This window comes from Adiantum capillus-veneris, chromosome 30 (assembly GCF_014529385.1).
Source record: "Adiantum capillus-veneris isolate H3 chromosome 30, ASM1452938v2, whole genome shotgun sequence".
In the NCBI taxonomy this organism is placed as follows: Eukaryota; Viridiplantae; Streptophyta; class Polypodiopsida; order Polypodiales; family Pteridaceae; genus Adiantum; species Adiantum capillus-veneris.
Genome location: NC_140960.1, coordinates 69,345,163 through 69,369,062, shown reverse-complemented (window position 1 = coordinate 69,369,062; position 23,900 = coordinate 69,345,163). Strand labels below are relative to the sequence as shown.

Below are 23,900 nucleotides of genomic sequence, written 5' to 3'. Positions count from 1 at the left end.
GTTCTGTGTGTGGATGATTTGCTGATCAATGGACCAAATGAGAGACATATTGATGAATTTAAGGCTGATTTGAATGCTACTTTCAAGATGAAAGATTTGGGGTTGTTGCATAATTACTTGGGTATAAAGTATAAGCAATGTGATGGTGGTATTGCCTTGTGTTGAAAAAGTTACATAGTGACATTACTATGTAAGTTTGGACTTGAGGATTGCAAACCTAGTGCCGCTCCCATCGAAACAGGTTTGAAATTGAGTCTTCATGATGCTGGTGAACCTGCAGATGCCACTCTTTACCAAACTGTTGTTGGATGCCTCATATATGTATGCAACACGAGGCTGGATACACAGTTTTCAGTCTCACAGGTCATTAGATTTATGCATAGCCCAGGGTCTAAGCATTGGCAGGCTTTCAAGAGGATTTTCCGCTACTTGAGTGGCACTTTACATCTTGGCTTGTTTTATCCCAAGGGGGGATCATTGCTACTAGACTTACATGCTTTTCCGGACTCAGATTGGGCTAGTTGTTTTGACATGTGAGTGTCCACAAGTGTTTTTTGTTTCATGCTTGGCAGTTCACGTATATCATGGTTGAGCAAGAAGCAACCTACTGTGGCCACTTCTAGTTGTGAGGTTAAGTACAATGAAGTCTTCACAACTACGGTTGATTGTGAATGGCTTAGACGCCTTATGGATGATTTGGGTGTTGGACAGGACACTGCCAACACTACATACACTGATAGTCAGAGCGCATTGGCAGTTGCGAGGAACCCAGTTGTTCATGCTCGCACAAAGCACATTGAGGTGCATTACCACTATGTCAGGGAGAGGCTCTCAGCAGGAGAGATCATCTTGGCTTATGTGCCAACGCAAGACAACCTTGCAGACCTTTTCACAAAGGCATTGTCTCGTGAGAAGTTCGATGCTTTGTAAAGCTTTGGGCTTACTCCCCTTTGTGGACTGATCATGTCCTCAAGGAATGGCACTTCCCTTTACTCATGTGCCAACTCTCATTCACCGCATCACTCCAAGGGGGATTTGTTACCATATACATGTGGTAGTGATGTGTGTGAACACACTTAGGACCGGCGAGGCATTTTTTCCTCACTCGGAGGTTTTTTCCCGGTGCATTGTATATATGCTCATAATACTAGGGCTATCTATCTTTCCATTGCACACTAAGTAAAACACTCTCTATTGTGTGCCTTGATCTTCCATCGTCTTCTCCAAACTGTGTGTGTTTTCCTGCAACCCTACTTCCAATATTGAGTGACTTGGGCTTGCAAAGCAGGGTTGCCCATAGCTTTTGTTGCAACCTAGTAACAAGGTAGTTAACAAACATGGGGGCATCATCATTAGCACCTTCATGTGCAAAATCAAAGTTATTAATGTTCATTCTACTCTCTTGGTTATTGTTAGCCATGCTAATTAAACTTATGTATAGATTACTTTGTGCTTTGGTACCCTCAAAAACCTTAGTCGCTACTCTTCTTTACCTTTGAAAATTAGTTCTCAAGCAGCCACACCCGTGGTTTAGAGTTCGTTGATTGCAAAGACTAGTGGAGAGGGTCTAACATTGCTAGGTTGATTATGGTTCATGTTGAGCTTGCTCATAGCTCAATAATGGTTAAGCCAAAGGCAAGCCCCGAGCGACTCCATTATTAAGACTATAGTTCCCAATGGTGTACCTCGAACTAAGTCCTTCTCAACCAAGATAATAGATCCCTATCCGACTTACCCTATTTCAATGAACAGGTCCAACCTTTCATGAACAACTAAAGGACCTCTCTTCTTAAGTAAGAAAAGAGAAACCAATAGCTCTGATACCAATGTAATGGAAATGGCCTAAGAACTTTGGGAATAGCGGAATAAGGAGAATTAAAGTGAGAATTTTTATAAGACTACTTTGATAACATAGAGGGTGAACTTAATTAGTGGTAGCAACATAGCCATTATTCCACTATTCCCAAAGTTCTTAGGCCATTTCCATTACATAGACACTCTTAGTGCTATAGATAAAATAGGAGATCCACTGAAGTTGGAATCGTATTCACAACTGAATCTTTTCCAGACTCAAAAATCCATAATCTTGGGTTTTTGTGAGCAGCCGTGCTGTCTGAAACGTTGGCTTCATCTATATACCTTGGTAGAGATAAGCCCTTACGAGTTTAAGGTGTTCAAAGAATCAACTTGATCATCACACTACTCTAATGGCAATACTCTTGCTTGTGCATTAGAATCGATGGGTACTCAACTAAATATAATTTGTTTGATCTTGAAAGAAACCATTGATGGATTACAAACACATGGCTCTTAGCCATTCCAAAATAGGTGGAAATAGATGGCTCTTAGCGCTTCTTATTACCGTTTTGACATAGAAAGATTTTAGTAAAATCTTGCCTAGTTTCACCTTTCCCCCAGAGAATTTGGGGAGAGAGAGAGAGAGAGAGAGAGAGAGAGAGAGAGAGAGAGAATGTTGGGTTGAGAAAAAATCCTTATTCTAATGTGTCGTATGTCCCTTGCATATGCTCCAGTGTAGACCATGTCTGTTTCATAGCTTATCCTATAAACGTACAACAATGTTCGTGTACAACGCTCTTGTAGAGAGAGATACCATAATTCACAGTTGGACCCAACTATCGTATATGTGGTCATGACTGTACCAAAGTGACTTAGGTATGGCACTTTTCCTGTGAATAAACATAAATAAAAATTGTTTTAAGATATCAATAACTTACCTCGTCCTTGATAGAGTAGCTAATGTGATAGTAGAAGCGTATACAATGATGAGGTGGCATATGTCCATCGTACTAATACGCCATGCATACATATCAAAAAATAGAATAATAAGCCCTTGGCTTCAATGAAACTCTCAACCATGTGAGCCCTTGGTATACGTGCCTTGCAAGATTCCACTAGCATGGATACATCACAGTGCGTCGTTACGTAAACTGTGAGCTTATATCCATGTGGTGCCAAAGATGTGTACATTATTGTGGATCTGAACTCAATCGATAGTACCTTTGCACATAAAAGAAGCCTTGCTTCACATAAATTCTAGCAAAGCACTTTGCGTTGCATCGTAAAGAAATCTTTTTGAAATGGAAGGTAAATTGCAGACAAAACAAGTAGAACTTGAAATTTACTAACCTTGTTGCCTACTTGTGGCCAGGTTTCTGGTAATTCGCTTAAATCCGGTTCATAGCCATGTATACTGCTTGAGTGAGTTAGCTTATGTATCATATACACCCTCGTGGGATGTAAAAACCTGCAAACATCTTAGCAAGTTCCCCCAAGTTCGTATGCTAATAGCATATTCCAAACTTTGGAAACCGTTATGCCAAATGCTGAAAGGAAAGCCTTGCTTCGCATAAGTACTCATGGAGGTTTGGTTCTCATAGCTAACAGATACTCTTGCCAATTTACAATGGCATAGCAAAAGAAAGTCGATCTTGTCGAGCAGTCACAAATAATTGACCTTGTCGAATTGTGCAATGGATTGAAAAACAGAAAATACTTGCAAGAGATGTACCTCGTACTTGCTTTGCTTGATTACGGTTGTCCTTGACCATACAGATTTGTCTCGATTGATGGAACCTATGGAAAACTTTTCTTAGGAACTATGTCCTAGCAAAAATACAAATTGAGAGAAACCCCTGTCACCTTCGCAAGCTGTAACAAGTGGTCGGCCATGCTGAGCACCTTTTATAAAGCCTAGCAACAAGCCATTTTGATCTCCTTGAGAAGTTAAAGCGTTGCTGTTTGGCCTTGCCTTTGCAGCAAAACTTAACCTCTGATGAGCATGCTCAATTGAGGTATTGAGGAGAAGCCATGCTTCTGATCAAGACTGTTGTGTACTCAAGCCGTGCTTGACTGTGGTCGTCAAACCACCCTTTGGCCTTTGCGAACAATGTTTTTAACAAGATTTGATGCTTATAATAAATGTCACAAGCTGTGCATGTGTGCTTTGAGTGCGTAGAGTGCACACATTTCCGTTGCATGCCATCTTATCAATGAAAAATTGACTGCGTACCTTATGAACTCCTTATGTTGACTTCCCCTACCGTTGGAAGAACACGTCATACTTGTACAACTTTGATTGCGACACTTGGATCCACTTTGCCTAGCACCTGCCACATGTAGTTTTCCTTGCCGAATTCATAAGGAAATGGCCTTGGGCCACCTTGTGGCCTTTGCATGCACCTTGCCCTTGAAGGTCATAGAAGAAATTCATAGAAATTGTGCCAAATGCCTCGCATTCCGCTATGGAAAAGGCCTTAGTAAATTGATTGCCCTGCCGTGTTGGCGACCTTGCTCCCCCAAAAACTGGGAATTCCCTACAGGATTTGTGTTTGGGAATTTACGACCTTGCTTCCCGCTTATCTTCTTGGATTTGCTGTCGTATCTCTTGCATGATCGTGCGGGATTTGGCTATTAGCAAGGGAGGGTGCCCAACTTAGGGCACTCCTTATGTTCACTAATATGAACAAAAGAAAAAAGCGACGGCGGCTTGGCTTTCAGTAGCACAGAGATGGAAGATGCACTCGCAGGAGGTGCTCTGTTGCCTGCAAGACATTGACGAAGAGATGAAACATGCTAAACTCGGCGTGGCGCTCCTCTTTGGAGCTATCCTAACCCGAATCTATGCAGGCCGCACTGTGGCTCGTTTATGCTAGGGTCGTCTCTCGTAGCCGATTTTGAGTTCCCAACTCTGTGCAAGTGGTCATTCCCGCGGTCCTCCGCCTTCGGCCACCAACTTCAAAACTCCGCCCTTGGAGACCGTGCCCACGTTTCTTCCTTCACGGCCCTTCCATCTCCTGCTTAGGGCGCGTGCCCATGACCTTCAGCTCCTCCCTTGCAAGAGGGCTTGTCCACAACCCGAGAGAGAGAGAGAGAGAGAGAGAGAGAGAGAGAGAGAGAGAGAGAGAGAGAGAGAGAGATGCAACAAGCCATGCAAGGCCATCTTCCCCCCCCTCCATAGCTCTCCCCCCTGAGCTCTGATACCGATGTAAGACTAGGAGACTGAGATGCCGGATCCACCGCCCTACCACCCTATATATAGGCCGGCTTTAGCCCTAGCCATAATTTGGATCCCCGGTCCACACTGGTCCAATCCGAGCCCCTGGCTCAGGTCCCCGACCCCCTAGGTCGAGCCTTGCTCCTTAGGATCCTTGTCCTAACGGTGGGCGTGATTAGCTTGCACGTGGGTAAGACAGGATCCTCTGGAGTTGCTCGGCCTCCTAGTGGAAATCACTGGAGCTGAGGTTCCCAACTTCCAAGTTCTAGGAGCTAAGAATTTCGAGGCGAGCGTGCATGTGTGCGTGTGTGGGGTGGGGGATTGCAGTCAGGCTAGCAGCCCCCCCCCCCCCCCCCCCCCCCCCCCCCCTCCTCTCTCGCTCTCTCATGTGATGCCGGGATGCAAGGTTCACTCCTCGGAGAAAGGAAGTGATGACACGTGGTCGGGGACGGGCCCGAATCCCCCCCTCCTTCAAAGTAGTTGAACTGCTTGAGATTTTTTGTGAGTTAATACAAAACTCAGCCCACAAGTTGTCAGCTATTGCCAGAAAGAAAAGGAAAAAAAAAACATTAAGTGACATCTAAAGTGAGAGGGAGTGTGCGTAAGATGCAGTCATGTGCTCGGAGCCTCAAACCCTTTTCGATGCTTGACCTTTGGGCATGAAAGTGAACCATCAAAGAAAACCCTACTCATGCACAACGTAGTTCATTAAAAAAAAATTGCCACGAAAACGAAATCAAATGATGTAAGGAATCTAATGCCATGTCAACTATTGTTTCTTTTGGGTTTACATAAGGCCTTACTAGAAAGACTCCTAGAACTCTTGGGAGCAATTGTGTACCATCATCTTCTTGTGTAGCCATTGTGAGAATTTGTGACTACTCACCTTGTTTTCTTTGGGAGAGGGGGGGGTTGCTAGAAGACTTGCTACGTATTGTGAGGTTCATCTAATATAGGTCTTCTATGAGCTAGGTAGGTCATTGTTGAAGCTCAAGCCTTAGCTACCACACACATGAAGGGACGCCAAAAAGCAAAACCAAAGCATTTCAATGGTAGGGAATCACAACAAGTGCAAGTAAAAATAGTATGTGGGGCTATGCAGTGGAGTGTGCTATGGTGGTGCAATAGGTGCAAAATTGTGTCAAAAGGGACGAGGTGGCCTTGACTATGGGAGAAGATCAGGATGATGTGGTATGAGGATAGTTTCTCTCTTCCTTGGCGGAGCATGATGCATCGGTAGAACAAGTGGTTGAAGAGCATACAATTGAAGCTGACAACAAGCAATTGGTGCTGGTAGATCTTGAAGGGCCAATTGTTGAAGAAGAGTTTGATGATGCTAGCATTGAGCACATTGCTGGTAAAGAGGAAAGCATGGAGCCAAAGGTGGTGGAGCTTCCAGTACCGCAGGTATTCCCTCTGTGGTGGATGGAGAAGAATCCACGACGGTGGCTTTGCTTTCCAAAGAGGTGTGTGAATCTTGGTTGAAGGATGTGCTCGGAGCGGTGGAGATGTGCCAGGGGAGGTAGCTTATATGGATGGTTGGCTATATGCATTGGTGCAGTATTGTGGGATGTTGTTGCAGGTAGATGGACGAGATCAAAGCTAGGTGTTTGACCCGGGTGGAGGCCATCCAGTAAAGCAGGGGGTTGGGCAACCTGCTTGAGCAAAAGTGACAGGTAGCATTTGCATGCAAAAGTGTTACAAGGAGCTCTCTCTCTCTCTCTCTCTCTCTCTCTCTCTCTCACACACACACACACACACACACACACACACACACACACACAAGCATGTACACAGATGTGTGGTAGATTGGTTAACCCATCTCCTTTTGAGAAACAAGTTTTGAGCTCAAGACAACTTGTTCATTTCATGTGCAAAACGTTTACGTTTCATAGCTTACTAAGAGGGCTCCTCCAAAGACTCGTTATGGGGCCTTGGACCTAATTGGAGGGACCCCAATAACCATGTGTGGGTGCCGATCTTGGTAGTCAGCATGCGATGCTCATCGTTGGACATTGAATATCGTCAACCTCATGTAGTTTGCATGACATGCAGGAAGCATTTGCACTGCTCGTACTCACCATGTCGTATACACTATCGTTCAACTTCAAACGGCAACCCTCTCTCTCTCTCTGTCTGTCAATTGACCAACTTTGTTTTTGCCTACTAGTTCGTCGCTCTCTCCCTCTAAAATGTAGGGGATAGTTGAGGCATTCCTCGATGAAAAAGTATTGATAACCGGTTTTCCTTCCAATGCAAAAATCGACAGTGTACATGGCACCCATATTGCATTTGAAGGGCCCTCCTATTGCGCCTTTAAGGGGCTTATGGAGGAGTCCTCTAAGCCTTTAATTTGCAGGTACTCTTAAAGCCCCTCATCTTTACCGCTAGGTCAACTCCCCTTGAAAGGGTGTGCACATGAGACAACAATTATGGGTAAAAGCTTCAGTCTGCTTTTCAAGCAGGTTGCTACCAGCCTCATCTTCCGCACACAGTGTTTGCGAAAGCAAAAAAATTGCTCACACACTAGTGAGAAAGTGAGAGAAAGTAGGGACGCTAGGGACGATGCAGTGGAAGAAACCTGCATAGGGGCCAAGAAATCGTTCGCTGGCAGCTGAGGAGGTCTTCCTCCGGGTCCGCCAATTTTCTTCCGAACCACCCCCGGAAAGAGTTGTTGGCCTCTCTCAGCCTCTCTGTCTTTTTCGTTCTTCCTCCTACAACATCGTTTAGACGAGGAGACGGCAAACCTGCTTTTCTTCCACCGGCCTCGTGTGAACCAGCCTAACCTTGCTTAAGTTCTTATTGCTCAAGCGTGCAAAAAGCTTTATTCTAGGTCTCATTGCTCTATGAGCAAGAATGTGCAAAAAGCCAAGTTTTCATAGCCAATCCAGATTGTCAAGGTGTTGAATACTAATTTCAGGCCACAAAAAAAAGTATTAAATAAGGTGTTACAGGCAGCTTGTGCACTACTAATTATAGCAAGAAGCGGGCCAATCATCTTTCTCGTTTGAAAAAATGAACGAATCATAGCTTTCTGATTGGAAAAAATTTGGCAAATGAATTTTTAATGCTTCTGCTTTTGAATCTTGATTTCCTATGCAAATATTAGATTTTGATCCCTCCAAAGGAATCTTTCCGGGGCGACTTTCTTCATTCTCTGTAACTTCATAGATTCACCATCGCTACCATACACTCCCGCTGTACACTCACCTGGGCTCTTATTTTCGCCATTGAAGCTTGCCGTGTAGCAGAGAGCTGGGGTGGGCGATCCATTACAAGGCTTCACCCAAATAGCAGATTTCCTCATTTTCCAGCTCCTGGCTTTCTCACGCACTTGCTGCATAAATTGAAAACCGCAGAGTAAAGCTTTTGCTACACCTCATTCGAGGTTAGCTCTTGCTTTCTGATGGCTATGGCGGCATCTAGCCCTGGTTGTCCTTATGCAGAATAGTTCCAGCACTGTTGGGATTGACAGAAGACCTTGAAGTGTAATTTCTGTGCTTTGGATTTGATGGGCTTGCTATCTCAACAGCAGCAAGCTCTTTCTGATGGAAACCCAAACCCTAATCTGGTTCCTAGAGTCCTAGATGACAACCTCCTCTCTGAGCTTATGGATCTTGACGTGCTGGTAGCAGAGCCAATGGCGCAGGAACAATGGAATAACGCAGGTGGCTTGGATTTGGGTGCCCCATATGTGATGACCTTTTCTCCATCTTCATCTTCGTCTGGGCTGCCTTTCTTTGCTTACCAGAGCCCTCCGTTCGCGTCTTCAAGTCCACCTTTTTACATTGAATCCCCACGTGTGAGCGTGGGTGGGTCTTCAAGCTCTTCCTTTCAAACGGACTCATTTTGCCAGCCCTCAGTACCTCGGCTGCTGCCATTGCAGTTTGATGATACACTCCAGCGGTTTCCCTCATTCCTGGGAGGCTTGCAAAGCTCATTGTCATCGCCAGCGTTGACAGAGCATCAAACCTCCATGGCCCTGCCAGTGAAGCCCGTTCCTATCATCCCTGCAAAATTCTCAGAAACAAGTGGACACAAGGGGCAATGGCATCCAGAGCAGCAGCATAGGCTAGGTCATGGTAAAGCTAAGGTTGTTAGTGGTCCTGGTGTCAGTAATGCTGACTCTATGCGCCAAGGTCAGATTGCCACCACGAGTGCAGATCCTATTCAAAATTCAAGATCTGCACTGAAGAGCCCGTATGTGGACTATTATCTGCCACAAAATAGCGCCCGCTCCTTTAAGGAGCGCATCAACTGTGTACTAAGCAACTACCTGCATCTGTGTCACAGCGATGTTTTGGTGCAAGTGTGGGTGCCACAGACAGTCGACAAGCGGGTGTTTCTCACAACGCACAGCCAGCCTTTTCTAATACAGCAGTCCCTCAATGACGGCCTTACTTCTTACAGAAATGTTTCTACTCAATATACCTTTTCAATTGACCAGGGCAGTTCAGGGTCCTCCCTCGGGCTTCCAGGCCGGGTTTTCTTGAAGAAGCTTCCTGAGTGGACTCCTAATGTGCAGTTCTACAAGCAGAGTGAGTACCTGCGCATCGGTGATGCAAAACGCTGCAACGTGCGTGGATCTCTTGCCTTACCAGTTCTTGAAAAGTCTTCCGGAAACTGCCTGGCTGTCATAGAGCTTGTCATGCCAATGGAGAAGGTGGAATATAAAACAGAAATTGAAAGCATCTGTAAGGCTTTGCAGGTATTGTGTTTTTATACCCGGAGTGGATGTGTGCACACGCATGTAGGCTTCGCACATGGTCGAACACAGAGAGTTTTTATTGTTGTTTCCTCCTGTTTATGGGGTGGTGCTGTCTGGTGGTCCGGAGGTTTGGGTTTGCCTGTCCTCTTGGGATGTGTGTTGATTTTATCCTCCTCCCCTTTCACCCTCTCGTCCTCTTGTCTGTCTTTATGTAATAGTAGTGGCCTGTTTCCCATACCCCTGTTTATTTATTGCTGTCAGTGATGATATGGTGTAGGGTAAGGACTGCTACAGTCCTTCCCCTGAAATCAGGGTGGCTCCTTGATGGCGACCGGCGGATGCTGGGAGCCATGGGAGAGCCCTGGTTTCTGGGAAAGGACTGCTTCAGTCCGTTCTATGTCATCTGTGCTACACAGGCGACATGGCACAGATGACATAGAGGAATTTTGGTTCTGTGTGCTCGGTTAGACAGCAGGCTGTTGGGCAATTTCATTACACATACTGAGCTGTCAATCATCAAGCGGCTGCAGCTACAGATTGCAGGATTTAATTGCATGCAGATGTGTGGTTGAAAGGCATTGCCCTGCAACCCTGGATTGTGATGGATGAAACCGGCCTGTTCAATCCAAAAAGGGCGGTAGACTTTACTTCAAACCTTGATTTAGCTTTCACCCATTATTAGTCGTCTATTATACCTGCGCTACAGTGACACAAGAGAGGGGAATGGGATACAGATGCTAGAATGCACCTGTATGAGAAGACCGACACCAGATTGGCCCCTAACTTAGGCGCCCCTTTCGGTATTTCTTTATTCTTTAAAAGAGGGAATAAACGCTGTGGTTCTTTCCAAGCTGCCCCGCACAACCTTGGCTGAATTTTGACTGTTCTGGCCTGATTTCGGCAGCATAACTGTACTAGAACCCTTCACGGTCAGTATTCCCACGCATTAAATGATTTTCCCGACGCATACGGACACTTTGCAAAACCTGGTGAGAATCTGCAGCACGCTGAATTCTCTGTTTTCAGCCCTGAAAATGCGCCAGATCGCCTGTACAGCGGTCCCCTTGCGTCCCCGAACCTCCTGGGGGTATTAGGGTCCGTTTAGGGCCAAAATCCTAAACCTGCAAAAATACACAGCAGGCTGTAATTTACTGTTTCGGGCTCCGTTTCGCGTGCCGATCGCATCCGTAGCAAGTCCTCGAGCTCCCGCACCTGTAGGGCTACTTGCCCTTTGAATCGGACGAGATTTTTGGCGTGAAACCTCTTTGAATTCACCTGTACCTGCGGGGGGATTAGCCGCTAGCTAATCCAGTACCTGTACAAGAGGCTCTTGTCTCGGCAATCGCGCATGAACCCACACAATTGTACATTGGTCAAATGAAGAGCCCACTAGTGGGGCATAACATACTGCCAAAGGGGAGAGAGAGGGTAGTGCGTAGCGTGCAGGGCATCACTCTTGGCACCGCACTGTGCATAAGAGGGAAAGCAAGCACTCCATAGCTCTCAACTTGTGACAAAAACTGAAAATGAGCCTCTCCCAGCTTAAAAATCAGCGCCCATTTTTTTGCATGAGGAAAGTGCACCAGAATGTGCCACCTGGCGCATTTACAAGCATTTTCCCGTTTCGGAGTTGCCGCCAAAAAATCTCCCAACCGGTCGCCCAGCTGACTTCACGGCAGAGTAAGAAAATGTTCTCCTTGTCATTCCGGAGGTAATGACGCAAACACATTTTCAAGTCTCAAAATAGCAGTTTCCTAAATTTTAGGAGATACTGCCATTGTATCTTTCTAGGTCATCCGACCCTCTTTGTACACTGCGGCCACATCCAGAACTGAATTGTAGCCTCTGTAGCAAAGGATTCCACTTTGGCTAGTCAATGACCCAACCATAGTCCTTGTCCAACCTTAGTGCTCTCTTGCACTCAGGCCTGGACTCCCTCTGGACAGTTCCACACTAGCTATGCAATGCAGGGCAGTTAGATTTCCCGAGGGGTGTTTCCAAAAAGTGAAAGTAAATAGATAATAAGAAAGAAATCAACAAAAAGGATAGACAGTAGTCACACGTTGGTGACATACCCCCCTCTTGAAATCTCAAACGTTCTCGTTTGCATCTATGTCGTACATGCTCCTAGTCAAAACTGATGTATTCAACACCTGTCGACACATGTACGACACATACATGCTCATTGTCAACCCTGGTGTATTCAACACCTCGTCGACACATGTATTGCCTGCGTGTGAACCTTGTCCCAATGACATAGTGGTAGCTGCGCACTGTGCCATTGCTTTGAGTCACTAACTTTCCAATGACAAAATGGTAGCTGCACATTTTGCCACTGTCTTATAGTACACGTTGGATCCCGTAACACTTTTGAGCATACCCAAACCGACAGTTTAAGAATGCAGTTACACATGTACTCTTTAATAGAAGCAATTACTGTATCCTTGACAAATTGACAAGAAATACTCACTTCTATAGCACTAACCAAACTTTTGGACATTCTATAAGAGCAATTGCCAAACTGACAATCTGTACAGCTCTAACATTCATGTAACAGGTATTTCATTTGAGCTCACTTTAAATACCATGTACATCATTTGTTTCAGAAGCCATTGTCACACTGACAATCCATATAGCTTTGAAACTCAAGGGGTCAAGGTAGGTTGCAAACCGAAGGCTTCAAGGTAAAGTGATAACACAGTTGGTGACTCTGCAAGTTCACCTTCTTCCATCCACTTAGCATCCATTGGTGGATAGTTTCTGAACTTTACCAAGTAACGCCTAGCAACCTTGCCTTTCACTTTCCTTTCTTTGTGTGCCAAAATCTGTTCCGGGACCAAGATCTTGTCAAGTTCCTAGACTTCCGGCTGATCTTCAGCTGGCATATCTTCTGGCACATCACCCACATAGGGTCTGAGAAGACTCACATGAAACGCATTGTGAATCTTCCAATTGTCAGGCAATTTCAACCTATATGCAACATCACTGATTATGTCGCACACTTGAAAAGGCCCATAGTAACGCATGCTGAGCTTTGGAAATAGTCTTTCCTTGCCCTTCATCTTCTTTAACCTTGCCTTTTCAAAGCGTAAAAGCACCCAATCACCAAGTGAATATACCACTTCACGACGGTGACGATCAGCTGCTTTCTTTTGCTTTGCCTGAGTCTTCTCTAAGGCCACTTTGACCTTCTTGTACATTTCATCCATGTCCTGAACATACTTATCTGCTTCAAATATCTTGTCCTTTGTATGCAGTATGGGAGGAACTTTCTTGCCACCTTCAACTATCTCAAAAGGTGCCTTGCCAGTTGATGAATGCACTGTATTATTGTATGCATACTCCACCAATGGCAAATACTGCTCCCACTTTCCTTTATGCTCTGACACATAACACTTCAGCAGATCTATGACAATAGAATTTGCCTCTTCTGACTGCCCATGTGTTTGAGGATGAAATGACGAAGAGAATTTGAGCGTTGTGCCCATATTCTCAAACAAGCCTCTCCAGAACAAACTTGTCATGCGTGGATCACGGTCGCTAACAATCGACTGTGGCATGCCATGATACTTGAAAATATTGCTCATAAAGAAGCGTGACATCTGATCTGGCTTTATCTTCTTCCTGACAGGAATGAAATGAGCTTGTTTGCTGAATCTACAAATAATGGTCCAAATACCATCGTTTCGTGTCTGCGTTCTCGGAAGATCAAAGATAAAATCCATAGCAATACTTTCCCATGGTTTATCTGGAAAAGGTAGTGGTTGCAATAATCCTGGTGCCTTTTGCCTGTCAAACTTGACCTTCTGGCAAATTAGGCATTCTCGCACAAAGGCATCCACATCCCTTCTCAATGTAGGCCAATAGAAGAATGTCTCAATCGCTTTAACTGTAGCATCTATACCACGATGCCTTGCATACGGTGGGACATGACTCTCTTCCATAACTTTGTGTCGCAATGGCTTTGTGACACACAATCTGCCATGCATCATCATGAACCCATCTTTGAGAAGATAGTGTTCATGATGTTGTCCATCCATTAGCTGCTTGAAGACCCTTGCAAAATCTTCATCATTTGCATACTGTTCTCTCATATCATCAAGTTCATGATGATAAGGAATTGACACAGCTGAAATTTGTGGCTTCCTAGACAAGGCATCAGCCACAACGTTCTTCTTGCCTTCCACATGCACAATCTGAAAATGGAACATGGACAAGATATTTGCCCATCGCATATGCTTCTCAGATAACTTTGTCTGTGTCAAGAAGTATCGCAAGGTCTGATGGTCCGTTTGGACAACAAAATCCGCACCTAGCAGGTAGTGTTTTCAACTTAAGAGCGCATGAATCACAGCCAGTAACTCTTTCTCATAGACCTGCATGGTCATCTCTGGCCCTTGAAAAATTCTGCTCTCATAGGCTACTACCCTGCCATCTTGCATTAGCACTGCACCAATGCTACTACCACAGGCGTCACACTGGACCACAAATGACTTCCTAAGATCTGGCCACACAATGACTGGATCTGAAGTCATCTTTTCCTTTAAGAGATTAAAAGCTGAAATCTCTTTCTGTGTCCATCTAAAGGTGACTGCCTTCTTATGAAGAGCATGTAAAGGTGAAGCAATCTCAACGAAATTTCGGATAAACCTTCTGTAATAGGAGCATAGTCCCAAGAAGCTTCGGACATCGTGCACCGTCTTCAAATCTGGCCATGACTTGATCGCTTCAACTTTTGCAGGATCCATTCTGACACCATCCTTTGAGACAATGTGTCCCAGAAAGTGGATCTCTTCCAGAAAAAACTCACTTTTCTTTGCATTGATGAGCAACCTATGACTGCGTAGCTCTTTGAATACAATGGCCAAGTGGTGCCTATGCTCTCTTCATTCTTTGAGTAGACTATCATGTCATCAAAGAATGTACCAACAAACTGCTGGTGTGGACGGAAAATTCTGTCCATCATCCTATTGAACGTAGCAGGAGCATTTGTGAGACCAAAGGGCATCACTAAAAATTCGTAAAGGCCAAACGTTGTTCTAAAAGCAGTCTTGTGCACATCCTCTGATCTAATGCGGATCTGATGGTACCCACTCTTTAGATCTATCCTACTAAACATAGCTGCTCCTTCTAATTTGTCCATAATATGATATATCATCAATTCTAGGTATAGGGAACCTATTCTTGATGGTATTCTTGTTCAGTGCACGGTAGTCGATGCACATACGCCATGAGCCATCCTTTTTCTGCACCAACAACATTGGAGAACAGAATGGAGATGAAGTGGGCTGAATCAGCCCCTTTTCTAACAGCTCCTGTACTTGGCCCATTATCTCTTTCTGCTGAGCCGCACTAACCCTGTACGGAGGCTTATTTGGTGGGCTACTGCCTGGCACCAAATCTATCACATGGTCCTCGGGTCTCTCTGGCGGTAATTGAGACGGTAATGAATCGGAAAACCAGTCACTATACTGTTGTAAAAACATTGACCTTTCTTTATCTAACACAGATAAATTTGATTCATCACAATCTGACACTTCACGTGCAAAAACCAAGTACGCAGAAAGATGCTTTTTCATTACAGAAGTAATAGCAGAAGCTGATACAGTGGGAATAGACTCCCCTTTAAGCTTTACATCCAGAATGTGAGTCTTTCCCCTGCTCTGTACATTGATCTTTTTGTTGTACGCATCCATGATTCCCTGTACACGAAATAACCAAGGAATACCTAACAACACATCACATCCATCCAGTGGCATGATGTAAAATTCTTCAGCATCTACATAGGACTGGATATGTAGACGCAACTTTCCAATGATGGGTGTCACAGCCTCTGTATGGCCAGGACATGCCAAACTTGCCTCTGCTGTATACCCCATCTCTTCAGGTCTCTTCAGGTCTGATTCCCAACTTTGAAGCCAATTCTGGGGAAATGAAGTTGGCTTTGGCACCTGGATCAAAGAAGATAAGCACTGTTTGATCCCCGACCTTTCTCCATGCTCTGCAAAGCTCACTTGCATTTGAATTTGGCTTGTCGCCCACCATATCTGGCACTAGACCAGCCATGGGCTTCTTTCCTTTCTTGTCTTCCTTGTTATCAGAATCAGCTGGCCTTTTCTTTGTAGGACAATTGTAAGCAATGTGGCCAGGCTGCTCACATATAAAGCATTTGTTCTCTGTCCTCAAGACCTTATTTTACTTTTCTGACTTGCGAGGAAAACGTCTTTTCCATTTCTTTGCTGGTCCCTTTTCTGATTCAGCCATAGCTTTATCTTTCCCTGCGTTGGCTGACTCCTAAGTCCCTTTAGGAGCCTCATTGGGAACGTGCTTCTTGGCTGAATTTTTCTTGCTTGATCTTGCCTTGACGCCAGTGTTAAATTCACAATCTTCTCCCTTGAGCAAACCATTGCCAGTGTTTGCTACCTCGATGAGCTGCGTCAAAGTAGTGACTTTTGTCTTCGTACAGTACTTTCTCAATCCTTTAGGTAGGCCACAACAATATTTTTCAATCTGTTCTGTCAATGGCACAAACCTATAGGATGTTACTGGAAGTAGAGCTTTCCAAAACTTCCGATTGTAATCATCCAGATTTCTGCAAGTGGCAGTATTAAGCTGGTGCCATTCTGTCATGACATCTGCTTCAAAGTCATCAGATAACCATGCTGCTGCAAAAATCTGCTTGAAGTAAATCCATGTGGATGGAGCTTGCCCTTGAAGCAATAAAGTTGTCCACCATTGTCCCGCATTCCCTGTCAAGAAAGTGGCTGCCTTGCGGACCTTTGAAGCCTCTGTAAAGTTCCCCCCTGCATAGGCCTTGTCAAACTGCTGGAGGAATGAGAGAGCCTTCTTCCTGTCATCAAACCTTGTAAAGGTCGTGAAAGACACACCTTTGCCACCTTCTTTGTACGGAGTTGGCCTCTCCAGCGGCGTTAAATTGTCATATGGAAGTGACTGAAACATGGGAACACTGTTAGGGTTCATTTGTGTTCCTTGGCCGCTATTAACTTGACTTGGAAATGCCATATTTGGCTGCTGATTTGTAATTCCAGCCATACCAAAATTTGCCTGTGGCATCCCAAATTGGCCCTCAGTGCTCTGAAACCCTAGTTGCATACCCATGACACTGTACATGGGGTTAGGCATCATCGTTTGAGCACCCCCAAACACTGTTCTTGGCGTGTAAAACTGATTTCCAGGTGCATGACCAGCCATGCTCTGGAATACCGATCCACCTCCAAAATAGCCAGGGTGTATTCAAGGTGGTGGGAACACTTGTTTCTTGTAGGTTGCTTCCCTGCCCATTAGAACCAGCTATAGGCTGCTGAAAGGTGGCGGGCTGAACTGGTACAGCCTGAAAGACTGGCATCTCAGCCACCTGTTCTTGCACCTTAGGCACAGGTTATGGAGACTGCATGTTCTCCGTCAAGTGTACAGGTGTTTCCATTGACTTTGCGGTATGAATCACCTGTGCTCGAGCCTTAACAGGCTTTTGAATATGATCCAGTGACCCAACTTGCTGAGACGGAACAGGAGGCTGCAGAAAGGCTAAAAACCTCGGGTTCTGCATTACTTGTGTGAACATAGCACAACAGTAGCCAACTGGGTCCTGAATATATCATCATCCGTCTGTGGTGGTCTTGAGGACTCACCCTCTTCATGTGTCTGTTGACCCTGTGAAGAGGAAACCTCTTCAGTCACATCATCTCGTCTGTCAGCCATAATTGCAATTCCTTGTGTTTGGTCTATGATCCCCTGTGTCTTCAAGCTCAAACTGACCAAGGCTCACTTCTATGGGAAAAAGTGATTTAATCCCGTCGATGGAACCATGTAACCGGCCAGTTCAATCCAAAAAGGGCTATAGACTTTACTTCAAACCTTGATTTAGCTTTCACACATTATTAGTCGTCTATTATACCTGCGCTATAGTGACACAAGAGAGGATAATGGGATACAGATGCTAGAATGCACCTGTATGAGAAGACCGACACCAGATTGGTCCCTAACTTAGGCGCCCCGTTCGGTATTTCTTTTTTGTTTATAAGAGGGAATAAACGCTGTGGTTCTTTCCAAGCTGCCCCACACAACCTTGGCTGAATTTTGACTGTTCTGGCCTTATTTCGGTAGCATAGCTGTACTAGAACCCTTCACGGTCAGTATTCCCACGCATTAAATGATTTTCCCGATGCATACGGGCACTTTGCAAAACCTGGTGAGAATCTGCAGCACGCTGAATTCTCTGTTTTCAGCCATGAAAATGCGCCAGATCGCCTGTACAGCGGTCCCCTTGCGTCCTCGAACCTCCTGGGGGTATTAGGGTCCGTTTAGGGCCAAAACCCTAAACCTGCAAAAATACACAGCAGGCTGTAATTTATTGTTTCGGGCTCCGTTTCGCGTGCCGGTCGCATCCGTAGCAAGTCCTCGAGCTCCCGCACTTGTAGGGCTACTTGCCCTTTGAATAGGACGAGATTTCTGGCGTGAAACCTCTCCAAATTCACCTGTACCTACAGAGGGATTAGCCGCTAGCTAATCCAGTACCTGTACAAGAGGCTCTTGCCTCGGCAATCGCGCATGAACCCACACAACTGTACATTGGTCAAATGAAGAGCCCACTAGTGGGGCATAACATACTGCCAAAGGGGAGAGAGAGGGCAGTGCGTAGCGTGCAGGGCATCACTCCTGGCACCGCACTGTGCATAAGAGGGAAAGCAAGCACTCCATAGCTCTTAACCTGTGACAAAAATTGAAAATGAGCCTCTCCCAGCTTAAAAATCAGCGCCCATTTTCTGCATGAGGAAAGTGCACCAGAATGTGCCACTTGGCGCATTTACAAGCATTTTCCCGTTTCGGAGTTGCCGCCAAAAAATCTCCCAACCGCTCGTCCAGCTGACTTCACGGCAGAGTAAGAAAATGTTCTCCTTGTCATTCCAGAGGTAATGACGCAAACACATTTTCAAGTCTCAAAATAGCAGTTCCCTAAATTTTAGGAGATACTGCCATTGTATCTTTCTAGGTCATCCGACCCTCTTTGTACACTGCGGCCACATCCAGAACTGAATTGTAGCCTCTGTAGCAAAGGATTCCACTTTGGCTAGTCAATGACCCAACCATAGTCCTTGTCCAGCCTTAGTGCTCTCTTGCCCTCAGGCCTGGACTCCCTCTGGACAGTTCCACACTAGCTATGCAATGCAGGGCAGTTAGATTTCTCGAGGGGTGTTTCCAAAAAGTGAAAGTAAATAGATAATAAGAAAGAAATCAACAAAAAGGATAGATAGTAGTCACACGTTGGTGACAATGGAACTAGCTGTATCTTGAACTACCTTCTTGTTCCTAGTTGCTGCTGTGCCTCTCTTGAATGGTGCTGCTTCATTGCAGATTTGATTGATACCTGTTTCCTAGTTGGTTTGGTGCTGTTCTTGCTGGTTTTTGGAGATTCAAGGATGAACAAGAGTGTTGTTTTTTGTTTGAAGGGGGGGCTTTGAGTTGTTATGCTGATGTTTAGTGGCGCCATCTCCTTCATTTGTATACTCTGTTGCTTTTCTTTATCGTTTGTTTTTGTAGCACATAGATAGGGGTCTTTCCCTTGACATCTTGTAATTTGCCTTCAAGCATTGTCCTAGTAATACGAAAGGGTCATAAGCCCAGTGCTCACCATAAAGCTGGGAGTATTTTTCCCCAGCCTTGCAGATTAACAGGGCTGTCCGTATGGCAGGTGCCACGTCAGCAAATTTTTGCAATTTGCAGCAGGTGTATGTCAATGTGATTTTTGGGGCTGCTGCCTCGTCAGCACATTTGCAGATTTGTGTTTTGCTGGTTTTGTCCATCTGATCTCTAATGGCCCTTCACGACTATGCCATGTCAGCACTCGTGACATTTTTACCCAACGAGGAGAGTTGAACTCCTGTTATTTAAGAGGGAAATGGCATAACCAATCTACTACACTTGGGTGATAGCAAGGGTATACCATTTTCCTCTTATTATTAGCACACACACACATCCAGCCGAGAAGAAGAGCATTTTTACGTCATAGGAAACTATCCCAAGAGACCTCAATGATCTATCCGACGAGGAGAGTTGAATTCAAGACCTGTTATTCAAGAGGGAAATGGCATAACCAATCTACCACACTTGGGTGATAGAAAGGTTTTACCATTTTTCGAGAGAGAGAGAGAGAGAGAGAGAGAGAGAGAGAGAGAGAGAGAGAGAGATGAAATGAAACGAAATGATATATTAACGTCTTCAAAAGGCCAAAATGACCTATGAGACCATCAGATACAAAGTGGTGAATCTAGTACAATGTCTGAAATTCAAGTACAAAAAGTACTGAAAGTACAAAAAATGAAAACTGAAAATGAAGTGTGAAATGTGAGAGAGAGAGAGAGAGATGAAATGAAATGTTATATTAACATCTTCCAAAGGCCAAAATGACCTATGAGACTAAAAAGTTACAATTGGTGAATTTGATACCATGTCTGAGTATGGAAAGTACAAAGAACTAAGACTAAAAACACTAAAACACTAAGGAAATGAATCTGAAGCTGATCCGGAGCTGAAACGAGATAGGGGGGGTGGGCTTAAATGAAATCTCTCATCAGTCGCTGTCGAATCTCATCAACATCCTCCATGGTCAATACTCTGGTTGGGCGTCTTGCATGTGGTGTCACAAGGCGGGCACAACGTGCCAATAGAAAAGAACAGACTGAACAAACTTTTAGCACTTCAATAACAACTGAACTGAGAGAGAGAGAGAGAGAGAGAGAGAGAGAGAGAGAGAGAGAGAGAGAGAGAGAGAGAGAGAGAGAGAGAGAGAGACGACACGCGACACGGAGTGGCGGAATTCCACCCCAGAGATCATTGGCCCCAAACCTTGGCGCCCCTTTCGGTATTTCTTTATATTGCATCAACACAGTACAAGCCAGTACTCGAGACTCTGCACCTTCGTACTGAAGTATGCCAGAGAATGAGCCCTAACCTCATATTTAAAGGCCCTTGGCCTAAAAAGCAGTTTACATGAAAAGCTTTCAAACTCAAAAGCTTCTGGTCCAAAAAGCAGTTTACATGAAAAGCTTTCAAACTCAAAAGCTTCTGGTTGAAAAAGCAATGCCAAAAGCTGCCAGCTTAAATCACGGAAATCGTACAGCTTGCCACGTCATCATGCCAGCGCAATTTTCGGAAACCAGCCACGCTGTTGCAATTTTAGGGTTAGGGTTTTCAGAATTAGGGTTTCAGCAGTTAGGGTTTCAGACAGAAATTAGGGTTAGGGTTTTCTGCTCTCGGGCAACCACGTCATCACTTCGTGACACTTCTTCTGTTACTTGTTCTTCTTAGGGTTTAGGCTCATCAGCCACATCTGTAAGTTGGCTCCATTCTTTAGGCTTTGACAAGTCAGCAGTTTGTTACATCTCCCCTTCTTGAAAGAGAGTAATTGTCCTCGATTACAGCATATCTGCAAAACAACTCAAGTTAGCTCAAAAATTTCCGAGGGTCATTCCGAGGGACAATCAGTTTGCTCTTTTTATTAAGGATTTAGCTTCTTCTTTCTGCTCTTTTGATCAAGGAGTTAGCTTCTCCTTTCGGCTGTTTTGATCAAGGACTTAGCTTCTCCTTTCTGCTCTTATGATCAAGGAGTTAGCTTTTCCTTTCATCCAGATCGGAACTCTTGATATTCCGGCGTAGTAAAATTAGCGATCACACCCAGATCGTACTGATCTTCCACGAGTGTCTTGATGCACTAAAATTACATACCCAGGCAATCTCATCCAATTAGGAATATTCAGTAGTTGGCACATCACAATGCAACACAAATGCTTACATATGCATGTTACAAGACATAGAAACAGAAAGCCGCTGATGAACACTCCTCCCGCATAACCTAATAAGGTATGGGTCGGGAGATATTCAACGACTCCCTCATCACTCCTCCCGCATAACCTAAAAAGGTCCGGGCCGTGAGATATAGAGGCCTTTTACAACCAAACACCCCCAGACCGCAGCTTGTGTCGTTTGGAGGTGCTGAGAGTAACCACTGCTCAGACTTCTTAATACTCCTCCTACATAACCATCCAGGTCTGGGCCGGGAGTCACAACAACAATTTTTTTACAAGCATACAACCAAACGCTCCCCAGGCATCGGCCTGCGTCGTTCGGAAACATACAACGAAATGCTCCCCAGGCATCGGCCTTCGTCGTTCCGAGGTTCAAACAGTACCAAAACAGTATTTCTCACTTCTCCATGCGGGAGTAAAATCACCAATTATTGAAACCAGTATCAAACCAGAGTCAAACAATTCAAATCGGCACCAAAACAGGTTCAAAACAGATACCATCCATTTCAAACAAATTCCAAACAGGAGTACCAAACAATATCAAACAGAACTCAAACTTAAAAAGCAATCTCGACATCAGTCGAGCTTAAAAAGTAGTCTGACTTTCCATCCTGAAACCTGCACCAAAAATTAGGGTTAGGTTTCTTCCATGAGGTCGTAGTCGAGCACAGCATGGTCCGCCAACTCTTAGACAAACAGTGTTGCTTTGGCGGCAATGGTAGTCCCAAGATAGCAATCGCACTAAACCTCCAAGGTCATCTGCTCGTGAAGGACATCTACTGAGAGATGTCGAGAAATTTCAAGATATAATCTGCTAGGGTTTCCATGGCAAGCATTTTAGGATACCCCACTCTGCCAGAAGTTGCACTTCGAAGGAAGATGTTAGAAACCATATAGCTTCGTGCAAAAATTTTCTTGAAAGCTTGCCAAGTACTTGGAGTATGCTGCTTGGTAGCTGTAGACAACAACATCTGCATGGCACTGCTTGTGAGAAAAAAAAAACAGTGACTTGAAACAAATTTGGATCCTTCTCTTGCAAGTGATCTTAATTGGCTTATGCCCTATAAGACACTGCGGTGAAGACGGGAGCGCGCCCGATGCGCGATGAAGTATGGGTGGGAGTGGCTAATAAGTCTGGTAAAATTCCAATAGCTTTGTCTGCTCTTTTGTAGGACCGGTATGCTTTCATAAAAGCACACGCCTGATGCTCTGATACCACTGTCACAAGGCGGGCACCACGTGCCAATAGAAAAGAACAGACTGAACAAAGTTTTAGCACTTCAATAACAACTGAACTGAGAGAGAGAGAGAGAGAGAGAGAGAGAGAGAGAGAGAGAGAGAGAGAGAGAGAGAGAGAGAGAGAGAGAGAGAGACGACACGCGACACGGAGTGGTGGAATTCCACCCCAGAGAGAGTATTGGCCCCAAACCTTGGCGCCCCTTTCGGTATTTCTTTATATTGCATCAACACAGTACAAGCCGGTACTCGAGACTCTGCACCTTCGTACTGAAGCATGCCAAAGAATGAGCCCTAACCTCATATTTAAAGGCCCTTGGCCTAAAAAGCAGTTTACATGAAAAGCTTTCAAACTCAAAAGCTTCTGGTCCAAAAAGCAGTTTACATGAAAAGCTTTCAAACTCAAAAGCTTCTGGTTGAAAAAGCAATGCCAAAAGCTGCCAGTGTAAATCACGGAAATCTGTACAGCCTGCCACGTCATCATGCCAGCGCAATTTTCGAAAACCAGCCACGCTGTTGCAATTTTAGGTTTAGGGTTTTCATAATTAGGGTTTGCAGGTTTTAGGGTTAGGTTTACAGAATTAGGGTTTGCAGGTTTTAGGGTTAGGGTTTTCAGAATCAGGGTTTTAGTAGTTAGGGTTTTTGGAATTTAGGGTTTCAACAGTCAGGGTTTCTGGTAGAAATTAGGGTTAGGGTTTTCTGCTCTCGGGCAACCACGTCATCACTTTGTGACACTTCTTCTCTTACTTGTTCTTCTTAGGGTTTAGGCTCCTCGGCCACATCTGTAAGTTGGCTCCATTCTTTAGGCTTGGACAGGTCAGCAGTTTGTTACATGTGGAGCTAGAGTGATCTGGATCTTTTGCTGTAGCCTTCGTCGATGGTGGGAGATCCCTCGAGGTTGTGGGCGTCTGGATCTGCCTAGCTCAATGGCTCGATCAATCAACGTACCTCTAGTGTGGGTGGGCTTTGAGATCTGCTGTGATAACTGCTCCTCTGGCTCTCCCCTGGGTGGTGTAAATAAATCTGTGATCTATCTCTGACTGTCTCTCCCTTGATGTCCTCAACAAGCTCTCCCTAAGTTTGCGGAACTCTAGTAGGAACAATCTGAGACATCGTTGAT

The 23,900-nt window shown here is 44.9% G+C and overlaps 1 protein-coding gene across 2 annotated transcripts in view; it reads left to right on the top strand.

The window, feature by feature from the left end:
• Positions 1-8,021: 8,021 nt before the first annotated feature.
• Positions 8,022-23,900, top strand: part of LOC147418154 (protein NLP6-like) — a 36,074-nt gene continuing 20,195 nt past the window's right edge. Inside the window, exon 1 of one of the 2 annotated variants that reach the window (XM_086506784.1) lies at positions 8,022-9,722. In XM_086506784.1, coding sequence (XP_086362910.1) covers positions 8,526-9,722 — 1,197 coding nt within the window. In that variant the 5' untranslated portion in view covers positions 8,022-8,525. The remainder of the gene's footprint in view (positions 9,723-23,900) is intronic. The other variant, XM_086506783.1, reaches the window with a different exon arrangement.